Source organism: Myotis myotis, unplaced genomic scaffold, assembly GCF_014108235.1.
Source record: "Myotis myotis isolate mMyoMyo1 unplaced genomic scaffold, mMyoMyo1.p scaffold_m19_p_1, whole genome shotgun sequence".
Taxonomy (NCBI): domain Eukaryota; kingdom Metazoa; phylum Chordata; class Mammalia; order Chiroptera; family Vespertilionidae; genus Myotis; species Myotis myotis.
In genome coordinates this window covers 172,251,461-172,268,123 of record NW_023416313.1, presented here as the reverse complement: position 1 = coordinate 172,268,123, position 16,663 = coordinate 172,251,461, and the positions used below count along the sequence as shown (strand labels likewise).

Below are 16,663 nucleotides of genomic sequence, written 5' to 3'. Positions count from 1 at the left end.
ACAAGAGGTGAGTGTTGGAGAGGCTGTGAAGAAAGGAATCCTTGTGCACTATTTTTGGGAGTGTAAAGCAAAGGTTTGGTTCCTATTCTCTTTTTACTTAAATTAGTTTGAGTTGGAAGAAGAATCTCATGAGCTTCTGCTGGAAGGCTTTACCAAAGGAGTGACTTTTAAGTTGAATTCAGACAGATGAGTAGTATTTATTTTTATTTATTTATGTATTTATTTATTTACAAAACAGAACAAATTATTTTATTTTATTAAAAATTTCCAGTTTATAACCAAAATATACAACCACTACATTTAAAATCAGGATGAGTAGTATTTAAATGGGAAAGGGATGGAGAATAAAAGTCTAGCAGTGGTTCTCAACCTGTGGGTCGCGACCCCTTTGGCGGTCGAACGACCCTTTCTCAGGGGTCGCCTAAGACCATCCTGCATATCAAATATTCACATTACGATTCATAACAGTAGCAACATTACAGTTATGAAGTAGCAACGAAAATAATTTTATGGTTGGGTCACAACATGAGGAACTGTATTTAAAGGGCCAGAAGGTTGAGAACCACTGGTCTAGGGCAAGGAAATAAATAGCCTGAGCAAAGACCTTCGAGTGAGAAGGAACAAAAAGCATGTTGATGATTTCAAAGAAGGCCAATGTGGGTGGATTATAAGAAGTGAGGGTTAAGGGTAGTGCAAGAATTTGAAGAAGGTAGAAAATATACAGAGTGAATATTCTTGGTCCCTACCCATGATCCATTTGCCAAACCTCTTTCCTCATTGACCTCCAATTTTGTTCAGGTACCAGCGCTTATCCACAGACTTTTCGTCTCACAGGAAGATCCTTGGCTCACAAAGTAAAGACAGGTCAAGGTAAGCTAATCGTGGTAATCCTGCCACTGGCCAGCAAATGGCTTAGGGATGGGAATGTGTCCCAATGTGGCAAATGATATTTGCGTTATTGAAACCGTTTAGGAAAGTTCTTCCTTCTATGTGAGTGATAGTGATGGAAAGTCAATCTCGCTCATCCATATTGAATGAAGGCAAAGAACCCTGTTGCCTCACTTGCTGCTGGCAGGCATTGTGTGACCTTGAGAGGAGTCAGCCTGAGAACAAAACCTAAACATTAGAGGAGGATGGAGCTAAGGGAACTGCAAGAAAACAGGGCAAGAGCCCTGATCATACTGTACCTGAAGCCTGACTATGTCTAGACTTCTAGGTATGTGAGCCAAATTCATTGTTTAAGCCTTGGCATTGGTTTTCGGTTATATGGAGCAGAGAGCCTCTTAACTGAAACAACAGATGTCCAGGTATAGGCCCCTGAATGATAAGTCTAATATGGAATCATCTGGACAGAGGACTGGGAGTTCTAGTGAGAAAAATCATAAGAAGACAATCTAGTTTGGTGTGGTATGGAGCTGACGTAAGAAATGTCCAAACCTGTGGAGAATTTTTACTTGTAGAGTTTATTTGAGCCAAACTGATGACATATGCTGGGGGAACAAGATCTCAAACATTCCAAAGATTAACAGTTTTGCAGGTTTTATGCATTTGAAATTAAGGAGGGAATGTACATGGAGGTGGGAGGAAGCAAGGCCGGGAGGGGATTGGTTACAGGATAGTTGACAAGATAATGTGCTCTCTTGAGGGTTAATACCCCCTTAGAGAGGTATTGCAAAGGTGTGTTAACCTAAATGCACAAGAACAATGGACAGGCTGGCTTAAAACCTTTACTAAAGGAGTTATAGGCCTGGGCATGACTACCCACGATGACCTGCCTACTTAGGCATTTATGATCAGATTACCCTATGAGGTTACTTCCTATAGACCCCCCCTTTTTGGTCCGCACTGGTGTTTTTACTCCCCTTTTGTTGTTGCCTACCTTTAGTAAGGTCTTGTATAAACCGTATGCTAGTTGGATTTTCCTTGCCCATGAGACTGTGCTGAGAGTACCTTGAACCAGATTCCAGGTTCCTCCGGATACCTTTGAATTCTAGATGTACTCATGTCCCTATGCCCTCTGCTGGCAGTGGTTCCGTTTATGGATCATTTCACTCTCCAGTGTATGTCGAGCGGTATGCTATTTGTTAAACATCATACCAACTGTTATGTGAAACACAACTCCTTTATCTGAAACACACACACACACACACACACACACACACACACACACACGACATTTATGTGTTTAGTAACCATGATTCAATCCTTTGAGGGGGCAGATATGAGGCTTACATTGTAAAAATGCAAACAGCTTTGAAGATTGTTAAACACTCTTAAAGGGTGTGTGGCCCATGGATTATCCCCCGCTACCCATTTTCCTGCTGGTTCTTGCCATCCTTTTCCTTTCTTTCCTCAACCCCAGCACTTACCGAGTATTCCAGTCACTCCAATTTTTTCTGTCTCTAAAATACAGAACAATTCAACTCTTCAATCTCAAATTTAGCTGTAGGCTCACTTTGCATATCCAGGTATTCAGCAGAACAAAAGGGACTTTCTTATAACATAATCCACCCTCTTTGAAGAGACTTGTCCTTCTAAATTAGCAAATTTATTATTTATTTATTCATAATTTTTCTTTATTGTTGAAAGTATTGACTCCTTCTAGCCTACCCCCGCCCCCAGCCCCAGACCTTCACCACACTATCTTGTGTGCCCGTGGGTTATGCATATATGCAAATATGTTCTTTGGTTAATTTTAAACATTTCTGTTGGAACATTCCAGTCTTCTCATTTGCGCTAGGGAATATTAAGGATTGGTTAATCATGTTTAGGTCCGTGTGCTCATGAAACGTAATTGGCAAGAGATCCCCCAAATCTAGCTGCTTTTGCTCTTGTGGATGCTACACTTTCAATTCTGGTGTTAGATCTGGATTTCATTATTGCCATTAAGTTAGATGGCATTCCCTTACAGTACAGATGCCAGTTATATAAACTTCTTGTAGCCAAACATTCCAAGGCATTCAGTTAGGCATCTATCATTCATAAGAAGATTTTTTTTGGCCACATTACTTACAAGGCACTTGCCTTTAAAAATAAATTTACTATTTACCTCAAGAATAAAACCAGCATTTTCCCTGGCAACTTAAGTTGGATCTCAGTAAGAAATCAAGTGTCTTGGGAGGAAGGGGAAAGGAATTTATTATAATGATCCAGAGAATTAAAACACACACACACACACACACACACACACACACACACACACTCAAACCCACCTGTTCTTGGGAAGGAGAGAAACGAGAACAGCTCTGGAAGCTCTGGGGACCCCCGAGGGGGGGAACTCATTGACAATCTTTTAGGCGCCCGCCAGCCTTGGGGTGACTTGGCTCTAACTGCCTTCCATCTGTTTGTCTCTGCTAGAGATTTTATTTTATAAACCGTTTAGATGGAAATATAACATATAAAATGCACAGATCTTCAGTGTACAGTTCACCAGGTGAACACGCTCACGTAACTAGCACGCAGATCAATGTCCCTATCAATGCCTCCTCCCATTTGTTACCCTTCGGAGGTATCCGTATTCTGATTTTATCACACAGATTTGTTTTGCCTACTTTTGAGCTTTATTTAAATGGGATCACGTAATGTCTGGCTTCTTTTGCTCGAGATTGTGCCTGTGAGATGTATCCTTATCGTTGCCTAGAACAGTAGCTTGCTCTTGTTGCTGTAGAGTATTCTATGAAGATTATTTTCCTGACAGACATTTGGATTGTTTCCAATTTGGATGTTATAAACAAAGCTACAAATGGATGCTCTTGCACATGTCTTTTGGTTCACATATGTTTTCATTCTTTTTTTTTTTTAATATATTTTATTGATTTTTTACAGAGAGGAAGGGAGAGAGATAGAGAGTTAGAAACATCGATCAGCTGCCTCCTGCACATCTCCCACTGGGGATGTGCCCGCAACCCAGGTACATGCCCTTGACCGGAATCGAACCTGGGACCTTTCAGTCCGCAGGCCAACGCTCTATCCACTGAGCCAAACCGGTTTCGGCTGTTTTCATTCTTAAGAGTGGAATTCTTGGGTCATCAATAAGCATATACTCAGATTTAGCAAATATTGCCAAACAGCTTTTCAAAGAAGCTGTGCCAATTTACATTCCCACCAGTAGAGGATTAGGGTTCCAATCACTCCACATCCTTGCCAATGCTTGGCAGTGTCATTTAAAAATTTGTATCCTTTCTGGTCAATGAGCAGTGTTATCTCATTGTGTGCAATTCCTTGTGGACTAATGATATTGAGCACCTTTTCATATGTTCATTGAATAATTAGATCTCCTCCTTTGTGAAATGTCTGTTTAAGTATTTAAAAACTTTGTGAAGTATTTAAGTATTTTATTGGGTTGTCTGTATTTTTAAAATTGTTTATTTTATTGAAGTCTTTGTTAGATTCCACACCTAACACTTGAGTTCCCAGGAGACTTTGATTGGCCTAGCTTGGACCACATCCTCACCCTTTGGTCAGGGTTGTGGGAACGTGTGCCTGGCATTCTTTCAGAATTATAGAAACTGACAGTGAAGGAAGCTTTCCAAAGGAGGACCCATTGAGCAGTCAAGTGGTTTTCATTTAAATACTCATCCTCTCCTCTGCCCAGTGTGGCTCAGTGGGTTTCCTGTGCATTGAAAGGTTGCCGACTGGATTCCCAGTGAGGAGCTACCTGGACTCCATCCCCGGTAGGGGGCGTGCATGAGGCAGCCAATTGATGTTTCTCACGTGAATGTTTCTCCCTCTCCTTCTCCTTTCTCTATAAAAATCAATTTTTAAAAATCTTAAAAAAAAACCTCTCATCCTTTGCTGCTTCTTTTTAACTGACAGTGTCTGGGAGCCATCCTGAGCCAGCATTTTGATTCCTCATTTGACCAGAAATGTTAAGCTATCCTATAAAGTCCTCTGGTTCTTAGTAATTCTAAAATCATTTTCTTGCAATATTATCATCACATAAGAATCAGAAGTAATTTTAAATATTTATCTTTTCGTTCTTACACCAAATCTTATATAATCTGTATTTCTTATTAAAACCTTATATTAATCTAGCACTGTATACTTAACAATATTTTCATTCATTGTCTCACTTATGTTCTCACTAATTCTTTATAGTATAAAATGTAGATTAAAATTTCTTCTTTAAAAAAATTAATACATTATAGATAGACAAGGCTAAAGTCCCTGTTGGCCAAATCCCCAAGTACCAGTGAACCCCTCCCTAGAAGTAACCATTGTTATAAGTTTGATATGCACAGTTCCACTTGCATAGGAAAAAGTATACATTGTTCTGCGACTTGTTTTTATAATTTCAACACTTGGTCTTATAATCTACAGTGTTGCATATTCCTCTAACTTATATAGTACATTTATATTTATGAAAATATAGGGAATCAACATACCATAATTTATTTAAGCTATTCCCTTATTGATATTAATTTGGTTGTTTAGATTTCACGTTATTTCCTATGAATTTTTCACACAATAGGGAAAATATTTTCATACATAAGACAGATCCAAAAAGCTCAATATAGAACAAGGGGGGGGGGGGATACATTACTTTTGCCGTCAGTATTTTTGCATTTATTCTTCAATAAACATTCTTGTCCTTCAGCATCAGTTAGCACATGCAATGAGAGATGTGCATTGCTGTTCTAAGATTCTGTGATTCTATAAGAATTTCCAATAAGAGATGCCAAGTTGTGTTCTGTACTTTTACTGTTCACTAGACAGAAATAGTGTTTTAACCTCAAAAAATATCTCCTTAGAAGTGATTTTATTTTTGGCCTCAAAAATGAGTCAAGAGAAGAAGGAAGACATCAAATGCAATGAATTTATCTACCAAATTACTTGCAAATTATCTATTTGCACTTGCATCTCTTCAACCAAAAGCTAAACAAGTTCGGGCAGGCAGACTAAGACCTTTAGCTTAATTTGTAAGTGGTTACCTGCAAAACCCTCAAGCCATTTTATTACTCACCATCTTTTGATAACAAAACTGGGATATTAATGTTCACTAGAAATTCTAACTTGGAAAACAGTTTACTCAATGGCTTAGACAGTTGAGGCCATTTGTAACTTAGAAATGATGCCTTTGTTTCAGAAATGTGGCGTGTAGAGCAAGAAGACAAAATTACACCCACAGGCACACATACACAAACCACATTACCTATAGGATAATTTTTACTGTTTAAATAAAATATTGAGCTTCTAATTGTTTGCCAATTTGTCTTCTTGGCCTTATCTGAAGGTAATGCTATTTTTATTCACACATTTGAATTGTTTTCAAGTAACAGTGTAGAAGTCCTCATTTGTAAGACCTTTATATATTATAATAAAATAGAAGCAATTTCTTAAATATTTAAATCAAAATCATTTTTTATGGATAGATTTTTTACTTCAAATTTAAGAATAGTTAGAGTAAAAGAACCCATAAGTACAATGTCTTCTACTCTCTCAGGAAATAATATAAAATATTTTGCAATTCAAATAGTTATCATTCTATCTTTTTAATAATTCAGACAGGTATTTAAAATCCTAAATGCCATTCATTTTAGGTAGAAGTTCAACAACTCATTGTAGAAAGATTATACAATTGTAGTAATTATTAATATTTTTTCTAACCCTTCTACTTGATTTTATCATTCAAAAATGGTTAATAATTACAATTGAATGTTCTTTTGAAGTCTATTTTAAATTTGGGAGTGAAAACAAGCAACAGCATTTTCTCAAAGTTTTGAGCTACAGAGCATTAATGGTATAGATACGGTTTATCTATTGTATAATTGAGTAGTCATGAGCAATAAGAGAACAAAATTAAACCCATAAATATCAAAATTTCATGAGGTAAAAATATGAGTGTCACATTTCCCTCCATTGCTAGGAAATATCATCTTTTATTCATTTAATAGGTAACTGTTGACTGGGTTCTACGGTAAGTTAATACACACAATTCCTATATTCAAGGAACCCACAGATTAATTCAGAGAGTGCTACAAGTCAATTTATAACACAACTAGAGGCCTGGTGCACAAAATTCGTGCACAGGGGGTTGTCCCTCAGCCCATCCTGCACCCTCTCCAATCTGGGACCCCTCAGGGGATGTCTGACTGCCGGTTTAGGCCCCATCCCTAGTCAGACATCCCTCTCGCAATCTGGGACCCCTGGCTCCTAACTGCTCACCTGCCTGCCTGGTCACCCCCTAACTGCCCCCCTGCCAACCTGGTCACCCCCTAACTGGTCCCCTGCCAGCCTGATCACCCCTAACTGCCTCTGCTTCGGCTCCCGCCACCTTGGCTCTGGCTTTGTCCACAAAGAAGTCAGACGTCCGGAAGATGTCCAGTTGACCCGGTCTAATTAGCATATTACCCTTTTATTAGTATAGATTGTTAGGTATTGTAAAAGAGGTATGAATAATTTTTTGAAAGACATCAAATTCATTTTTTTAAAGGTAAGATGGAGGGCTGTGATACAAAACAACTAAGTCTGCCTGGGGGAATAGTGAGAAACTTCAGGGAGCAGGTGGCATCTGAGGTGGACCTGGCCAGGTAGCTGTTGGTTAGAGCACAGAGAGGTAAGGCCACATGCCAAGGAATGCCAACAGCTGCCAGGGCTGGAAGAGGCAAGAAAGAGATTCTCCTCTAGAGCCTTCAGAGGAAGTGCAGCTCTGCCAACACATAGATTTTGGATGTCTGGCCTCCAGAACTGTGAGAAAATGAATTTATGTTTAAGCCACCCAGTTTGTGGTAAATTGTTACAGCAGCTCTAGGAAATGAAAACACCCAGATTTTCCATAACTCTCTGGACTGGCAGGAGCACAGATAGAGTGGTGAGTAAAAAATGCAAGTCACTTTGTGATTCAATTTATATAAAGTTCAAAGAAGCAAAAATGAACAGTGTGTTATTTAGGAATACATATACATTGGATGAAACAATAAAAAAAAACACAAGGAAATGATAAACAGAATTCAGGAGGAAAGGGGATGGAATAGGAGGGCATGAAGGAAACCCAAAAGTTGTTGGTAATATTCTTTTTCTTATAGTGGGTGTTCATTTCATTGTTAGACATGTTTTATGTTGTCTAATGTGGTAGTCACTAACCACAGTGACTATTTACATTTAAATTAACTATAAAATTCCTTATGTGCACTAGCCACATTTCAGGTGCTCAACAGCCAGGTGAGCTACTGGCTGCCATATTGACAGTGGAGATAGGTAAGATTTCCCTCATGGCAGAAAGTTTTATTGGACAGTTCTGATCACAGTGACTATCTCCAAGAAGAGGATCCGAGCCTTTTATAGCACTTGAGTTTTCCCTCAAGGTTGGAGAATGGCAGAACCCCCAGCTAGATTTGTGGAATTCACAGGCAGAGGTGACCTATGTCCTGGCACAGTCTTACGTGGAAACCTTTGCAGAAGTACCCACCATGTCTACCACACACTGAGTGGACTGGAAGCAATACTGCAGAGTGATGCAAAGGCTGCGTACCCAGCCGAAACCGGTTTGGCTCAGTGGGTAGAGCGTCGGCCTGCGGACTGAAGGGTCCCAGGTTCGATTCCAGCCAAGGGCACGTACCTGGATTGCGGGCACATCCCCAGGAGGAGGTGTGCAGGAGGCAGCTGATCGATGTTTCTCTCTCATCGATGTTTCTAGCTCTCTGTCCCTCTCCCTTCCTCTCTGTAAAAAAACCAATAAAATATATTAAAAAAAAAAAAAAAGGCTGCATATCCAGAGCCGGCTGCAGACAGGCCCTAAGTCTCTGCAATCACAGAATGATGCAGAAGGGCCAAGGGCAGAAAAGAGAGGTCACAGAATCAGTAGCTGCCTGCTTAATTCATTATGGTTTTGGGTTCAGACAGAAGAAATAAGAAGTCATGAGTAAAATCAGTGGCATTTGGAATTATCTTCAGTATTATAGCAGCTGATGCTTTACTTTATAAACCCCTGGAACTTGGGTTATTTTATTATGGGCTTCAGGATATATTTGTCTATACTAGAGGCCCAGTGCATGAAATTCGTGCACTGGCCAGGGTGGGGGGGTGCTGTCCCTCAGCCCAGCCTGTACCCTCTCCAATCTGGGACATCCCTCTCACAATCCAGGACTGCTGGCTCCCAACTGCTTGCCTGCCTGATTGCCCCTAACTGCTTCTGCCTGCCAGCCTGATCACCCCCTAACCACTCACCTGCCAGCCTGATCAACGCCTAACTGCACCCCTGCTGGCCCGATCGCCCACAACTGCCCTCCCCTGCCGGCCATCTTGTGGTGGCCACCTTGTGATGACATGGGGGCAGCCATCTTGTGACTACATGGGTGTGGCCATCTTTGTGCAAAGGTGTGACAGTCAGTTTGCATATTACCTCTTTATTATATAGGATACTTCCTATCCACTCATTAAAAATTTTAGTAGCACTAATGCAATAGTGACATGAATATTCTACTTAAAATTAATTATAAAAAGGTGTATCAGAGGCCTGGCCAGGTGGCTCAGTTGGTTGGAGTGTCATCCGGTACACCAAAAGGCTGTGGGTTCAATTTCAGTCAGGGCACACACCTAGGGTGTTGATTTCACCCCCAGTCATGGTGAATACGAGAGGCAATCTGTCGATGTTTCTCTCTCACATCAATGTCTCTCTCTCTCTCCCTCTAAAAACCAATTTTTAAAAAACATATCCTCAGGTAAGAATGAAAAAAAAGTGTATCAGAGAAAGAGAGGTTAGGGAAAAGTATTATTTCTAAAGTAAAAGGATATATTGAATATTTTCAGATTATTTTACTACTGATCCACTAAAAAATAGTTATGTTTACAAAACAAAGGAATTAATGTTATGATGGCTTTTTAAAAATAGACGAGTATATATATATCCCACGTTCAAAGGCTATTAAATCGCGTTGTTTACCCATATCTTCAGAAAAAAAATCACTTCTACTGTCGTGGTAAACAACCTGCTTCCATATTTATAATGGTCTGGCCCTCTAGCAACTTCAGCGCGAAATTATAGCTAATTTGCCTACAAACGTCAGGTGGTCATAATAATCTGGCCACTCAGTGTATAATCTTATTGATTTCAGAGAGGAAGGGAGAGGGAGAGAGAAACATCAATGATGAGAGAGAATCATTGATGGGCTGCCTCCTGCATGCCCCCTACTGGGGATTGAGCCCACAGCCCAGGCATGTGCCCTTGACAGGAATTGAACCTGGGATCCTTCAGTCCACTCTATCCGCTGAGCCAAACCAGCTAGGGCTATGATGGCTTTTTAAATTTAGTTAAGCCAACAACTCCTGACCATTCTGGAATTTTGCACTTGTTTATTAATTGCCACCTCGTTTCTCCTGCAATACAGATGATTAAATTTGGATTGTGTATTGATAGAATTCTGATACATCATATAAATGCAGTGGGCCCTGCTAAACATAATGAAAGTATGACAAAATCTTATATAACAAACCAATAATGTGGGCTACAGTCTTGTTCCCACCTTTCAGCACTTTAAACAGTTTATTCTGAATTTCTTAAAGGAACTTTAAATTAGATTTTTGAGATTCTAGAGTTCTGCAAATTTCTACAACTGCAGAAAAATGACAATATTACTTCTGACAATGAGTGTTTATAATTTCCCCCTCTCTTTTATGGGTCCTTTTTTGGTGGGGGGTCCTCCTGTGATTGTGGAACCATAAAACCCATTAGACAGGCCCTAAAATCACATAACTGTCCCATAGCACAGGGGGTCCTGCTCATTTTATTTGTCCCCCTTCTCTCTCCCTTCCAGTGGTGCTGCAGGTCAAGGCTTAGCTCCGCGGGGTTACATGATGAGCCTGGAGGCTGGGTGTGGCAGGCTTTAAAGATAGGCCATGAGGCAGAAAACACCTTGTGAACTGGCACAGTGCTTACAAATCACAGGGGGAGAATGTCAGTTCCTGAGTCGACCCTTTCAGGCTTCCCCATTTGCTGTCACGCTCAGGCTGGACTTTGCCTGGAGCTCCCAAGGTCCAGCTTCCGTTGGGATCACAGCCTTGACCCACAAAGCATTTTATTTATTTATTTATTTATTTATTTATTTATTTATTTATTTATTTATTTATATTTATATTTACTTATTTATATCTATTTATTTTGAGAGAGAGAGAGAGAGGAAGAGAGAGACCTTATTTATACATTCATTGGTTGCTTCTTGTATATGCCCGGACCGGGAATTGAACCCACAACCTTGCATATGGGGACCACGACGCTCTAGCAAACTGAGCTCCCCGGCCAGGGCGAAGCCCGTGATGTTCAGCTTGTGGCGAGGCTGGGAGAAGCACTCCTGACCCAGGTGTCCGCAAGAGGCGAGTCCGGGCGGATCTCGGGGGACTGGCTCCTGAGGAAAACCGCAGCTTTGTTTCCCAGGGGAAGGGCGGCCGGTCGCCAGGCCTCCAGCGCCAGCTTGGCGCAGAGCCGGGGGGCATACGACGCCTCCAGGCGGGTCTACGGGCCACCCACCTCCGGCGAAGGGGAGAAAGGTGCGCCCCGCCACGCGCGCCCCCGCCGCGCGCGCTCCCAGCCCCGGGCCCGCCGCTCTTCCTCGCCCACTAGCGCCCACTGGCCAGGGGCGGCGCTGCGGGCGCCGGGGGAGCGCCGCCTCCTCTTCCTCCCGCCTCCTCCCTCTCCTCTTCCCCACTCCGGTCCCCGCTCCCTGGGCGGGGTGAGCGCGTCCGGTCGGCGGTAACCGCTCAGAAATGGCAACGAGCGCGGTGGAGGTGTTCGGGCTCCAGGAGGACGAGGTGCGGGGGCCGCGGGGTTGCGGGGCGGGCTTCCCATCGCGCTGCCCAGCGCCGGACCCCAGGAGGCGGCGGCGGCAGGGGGTCGGCTGGCAGCCCCCTCCTTCCCCGGCGCGAGCCCGGGGACGCGCGGGGCGCGGTGGCACCGAGGGGGCGGCCCCGCGCGCGGGCCGGGGCTGGGGCTGGGCGCGCAGCCGGGAGCCGCATTTTCTTCGGGAACCTGTGGACTCCACTCCCCGCTCCGCCCCTCTCCGCCCCGCCGCCTTCCTCGTCAGTTTCCTTCGGGAAGTGTAGCCGCGGGGGCTCGGCGGCCGGCGGCGTGAGTGCGCGCGGGGACGCGCCCCGCCGGCCAGCGGCTTCCTGCCACCCCCTCCCCGCCGCCGAGGGCGTGCGCTCCGGGAGGGGCGGCGGCGGAATCCCCGGGAGCTTAGCATCCCGGCCGGTGCTGCGCCGGCGCTGCCACAGGCCCGCTGGACGCCACTGGATGCACTTTGACCTGAAGGCTTGCTCGGGAATTGTGGCTCGCTGTTTTCTTTTTTTTCCTTTTTTTCCCTTTTTTCTCCGCAGTCCTTTTTAACCCTCCCTGGAGTCGGGGATGGGAAAGCAGGCTAATAGATGGTCTTCCCCGCGTTTAGTAACAAGTGTCACGTGTGGAAAGCGCATGCTATGTTTCACGGGCCTGTATTGATACTTAAAAAATCGAGCTGGAAAAGTATAACTATGTTAACGAACTCCCTGTAGCTGTTCGCTTTGAACATTAAGTTCTGCTCTTTGAAAAGGCAAAGCTGCCCCTTCTCAGTTATGCCTTACGCTTATTAAAAACAAGCCATTTGGGAAGGGTTGTTCTGTTTTAAAGGAGGTAGGTGGGAGGTGAACGACTATCTGGTCTACAGTTTGGAGTGGGGAAAACATCAGATTTAAGCGTTCCTGTTGATTAAACTGTCACAGGTATCTGTTTGCAAGATTGGACCCATTTAACTAAGTCCTTCAGCCTAATTGCTCAGGTATCTTCTAACAGTGTTGTAATAGTGCCTCCTCCGAGGAACGCGGTATCTTCGAACATCTGTTTAAAAGTGTCGTTTACATTTCTCTTGAAAGTTCTCTGTGTATAAACAGTGGGCAACTTGTTGATGCAGGCAAGTTATCTCAGAGGGTTTTGAGAATGATTATGGCCAGGCGATTAGACTTTTCATTTCTTAGTGACTGCTGCCGGAACAGAAGCAAAGGGTGGGTGGACCAATGGTGGCAGCTCCGTAGTCCCTTGGAAACAGTGGTCAATATGTTTAGCTAAAAATAATACCCAGCTAATGTTCTATAGAAGAGAGCAGAGGAAAATCATGTAGTGTTGAACCTACGATAGCGTTCTTATCAGTCAGGGTTCCTGGCTTGCTACAATCAGCTGTCCAATGCAGATGACCTCCAGCTGGATCCACCACAATCTGGCTGGCCTTGGACTTTCTTTCCCCGTTGTTGTTGTGGTGGTTGTTGTTGTTGTGTGTTGTTCCAGGGTGTGGGCCCTGCTCTTCCAGATTTCTCATCTCACTCCCCTCAGAGCCAGTTGATCATAGAGCATTGCCAAAGGTATCATTCACTGTTCTCTCCCCCTTGGAACAGGGTCTGTGTTTACAGTTATTTGTTTCTCACATCACCCCGCTGAGATGAAACTATTTGTGGCTGTTCGTGGGTGGTCATTAAGCAACTCCGCGGGAAGGCCAGAAACTCCACCCTTTGAGATGAGGTTTTCCTGAACTTGCTGAAGGATTTGTTCTTCTGGAAAGTTTAATGGCGTGGAGCCCACTGTGATTCGCATGATGGGGGCCTGGTTGTCAGTCCCAGGACTCAAAAGTTTCTTCCAACTCCTTCTGTAGTCTTTGTCCACGTGGAGAAAGAGGATGAGACAGGGAGATAAAAGACGTGATGGTGGTGTTGTCTTCCACTTCTTCCATTGTCATTTAGGTTATTCATTCAACATTTATTAACTGCCTGTTCTGCTTCTCACAGTTTGTTAGGCACCAGGGATTCAGAGAGAAACAACAGTCCCCGCCTGTTCTCTGAGGAGCTCCCAGTCTGGTGGGAAAGAGACAGAAATTGCTTGTTTTCGGGTAAAGGCTGTCATCGCATCGCTATCATTTGTCATTTATTTTCAGCTCCGTCACAAAAATGAAAGAGGGCTTAGAAAAGCCTCCCCCTCCCTACTTTTTAAGAAGAAAAACATTGTAGCGATGTCACTTTCTAAAACTCAAAGACTAGTCTGGGAATAGACAGCCCTCTGCTGTTTATGAAAAGGCATTTTTTTTTCTATTACAGCCATAAAAGAAAGATGATTCTTATTTTAAATTTAAAACTGAAACAAGGAGAAAGATGAATAGACATGGGATAGAAGCGAGTGAGACAACTGTAATTTAACCAGCATGTACTGAACAGCCACTTTGTCACACTGTATGAGCATATTAGTGTTGAAGTGAGTTTTAGCTCTTCTTCCACTTGTATCTTTCAGTAAGAGATGTCTGGTCCTGGCTCCACATGCAGAATTTTGCCATTAAAGCATAACAAACTAAGGAAGTAGTGTAATATAATTTTCACTAAATTTGCTCTGACAAGAAGTTAATGCCCACGAATCTTTGGTGAGGGGGAGTGTGGTAGATATGGGGACTGGAAATCAGCATCCCTTCCTGGCAGCAGACGTCCCTGCTATCTTAAGCTAACCACCCTGCATCCCAGACTCTCCTGCACTTAGCATCCCGGATAGGTTGTGAAATAGGTTTCCTATTTAGGTGCACTTAAGGTTTGTTTGGAAGGTGGAAATGAAGTACCGCATAACTTACTGTCTGTTTGCTTGTTATTTTGCTTTTTCTGCTGACAAGCATGGCCATGCAGACACTGAGTGTTTCTGCAGAAGTGTTCTAGTACCTGTTAACGCTGGCTTGTGGGTATTGATAGGAAATTGCCAGCAGGGAGTGGTGGTGGTGGCTTCCTGATGTCTTGATTGGTACATTCTTTAAAGTCAGCAGGTCTGTGATGGCTCCTGATTACCTGCTTCTCTGGCTGGGGCAGAAGCGGCAGCTTCCTGGGTGGGCCCGCACTGAGGAACTTCTGGGTCCTCTGGAGGCCCAGCCGGTAGCCTGCCCCTCTAGCACTTCCAATGATTTTTGTAAACACCTGATTCCCTGTCCTAACGTCTTTCTTCCTAAAATATTGAGTGACTTCTATTTCCTGTAACTGAAACCTGATTGAAACAAAGGAAGAGAAGGGGGAAAAATAAGGAGGAAAGAGTTGAGAGTCTTCGCTCCACCATTTTCACATATAGAAGAATGGGTGCCTTTGATGGTGTCAGTGACCACAATGCATAAGGATCAGGACAACTAGGAAGTGTATGTTCTGACTCCTCTAGACCCACTAATGCTGAGCAGAAACAGACCCTGCCCGCACTGGCATTATATGGAGTCCAAACCTCTAGTCCAGTGGTTCTCAACCTTCCTAATGCCGTGACCCTTTAATACAGTTCCTCATGTTGTGGTGACCCCCAACCATAAAATTATTTTCGTTGCTATTTCATAACTGTAATTTTGCTACTGTTATGAATCGTCATGTAAATATCTGATATGCAGGATGTATTTTCATTGTTACAAATTGAACATAATTAAAGCATAGTGATTAATCACAAAAACAATATGTAATTATATATGTGTTTTCCGATGGTCTTAGGCGACCCCTGTGAAAGGGTCGTTTGACCCCCAAGGGGTCGTGACCCACAGGTTGAGAACCGCTGCTCTAGTCTCTACTCACAAAAAGGAGAAGCACATTTGAAGCAGCGGCTGTGTTAGTATTTAGCGCAATCTTTGATGTATTGTTTATGCCATTCCTGCTTTTCTGCAACTCTTTAATATTTCTCATGGGTTTCCATGGGACCAAAGAAGTGCATAAATATAGTTTATTTGTGGCAATTTGCTCTTTATTTTCAACCAACAGAAAGTTTGCAAGTACAGTGTGAAAAACTCTAAATTCTCCTCATTCAGATTCTCCAACTGCTGACATTTTACCACAATTGCTCCATAACCATTTTTTGCCATTTTCATTGGTCTTTTTCTGAGCCATTTGAGGACAAGCTGCAGATACAATGCCCCATCACCTCTAAATACTTTAGAATGTCTTTTTCTGAAAAAAGAATACTTTCCTACATAACAGCCATCCAACCCTCTAAAACTAAGGAATCAGATATGCAGGATGTCCACTCCACAGATCCCATGCAGTCTTTGACAAGTATTCTCCCATCCAAGTACTAACCAGGCCCGACCCTGCTTAGCTTCCGAGATCAGACGAGATCGGGTGCATTCAGGGTGGTATGGCCGTAGACGACAAGTGTTCTAATACTTTTTCTTTTTCCTTTCTGATTCCTGGCCCCATTTAGGGGCATTTGGTGCCTGTACTTATGTATTTGCAGTCTCTTGTCTGTGTAAGTTCGTTAGCCTTTCTTACCCTTAATAGTTTTAAGGAGTACAGACTGTACATCCTGTAGGATGTTCCTGAGCCTGCCCACTTGAAGGTCATGCTTTTTGGCAGGTATCGCAGAAATGACCCTGTGTTCTCAGGGCATCCATCAGGGGTACGCGATGTTGACTTGTCATCACTGTCGACGATAACCTTGATCACTTGGTCCTTTTGGTGTCGGTAAGGTTTCTTTTTTGTAGTGCCTCCATTTCCCCCTTTATAAGTGGTTAGTATTTTCTGGGGACATAGTCAGAGATTATGCCAGTACCCTACCCTTCATTCATCCAATCTCCATCCACCCGTTTTAGCATCCATTGATGATTTCCACCACTGTGTCTTTATTTCCAGTTTTACTAATTGGCATTCTATGTAAGAAGAGCTTTCCTGTCTTTTTACTTATTTATTCATTTGTTTATTTATATCAGCATGGACTTGT

General features: G+C 43.1%; 1 protein-coding gene and 1 pseudogene across 1 annotated transcript in view; one reads left to right on the top strand and one right to left on the bottom strand.

The window, feature by feature from the left end:
* Positions 1 to 11,588: 11,588 nt before the first annotated feature.
* The window catches only part of NEDD4 (NEDD4 E3 ubiquitin protein ligase), a 119,062-nt gene continuing 113,987 nt past the window's right edge, over positions 11,589 to 16,663 (top strand). Inside the window, exon 1 of the mRNA XM_036302249.1 lies at positions 11,589 to 11,742. Coding sequence (XP_036158142.1) covers positions 11,698 to 11,742 — 45 coding nt within the window. The 5' untranslated portion in view covers positions 11,589 to 11,697. The remainder of the gene's footprint in view (positions 11,743 to 16,663) is intronic.
* LOC118661268 lies at positions 15,970 to 16,093 on the bottom strand (annotated as a pseudogene).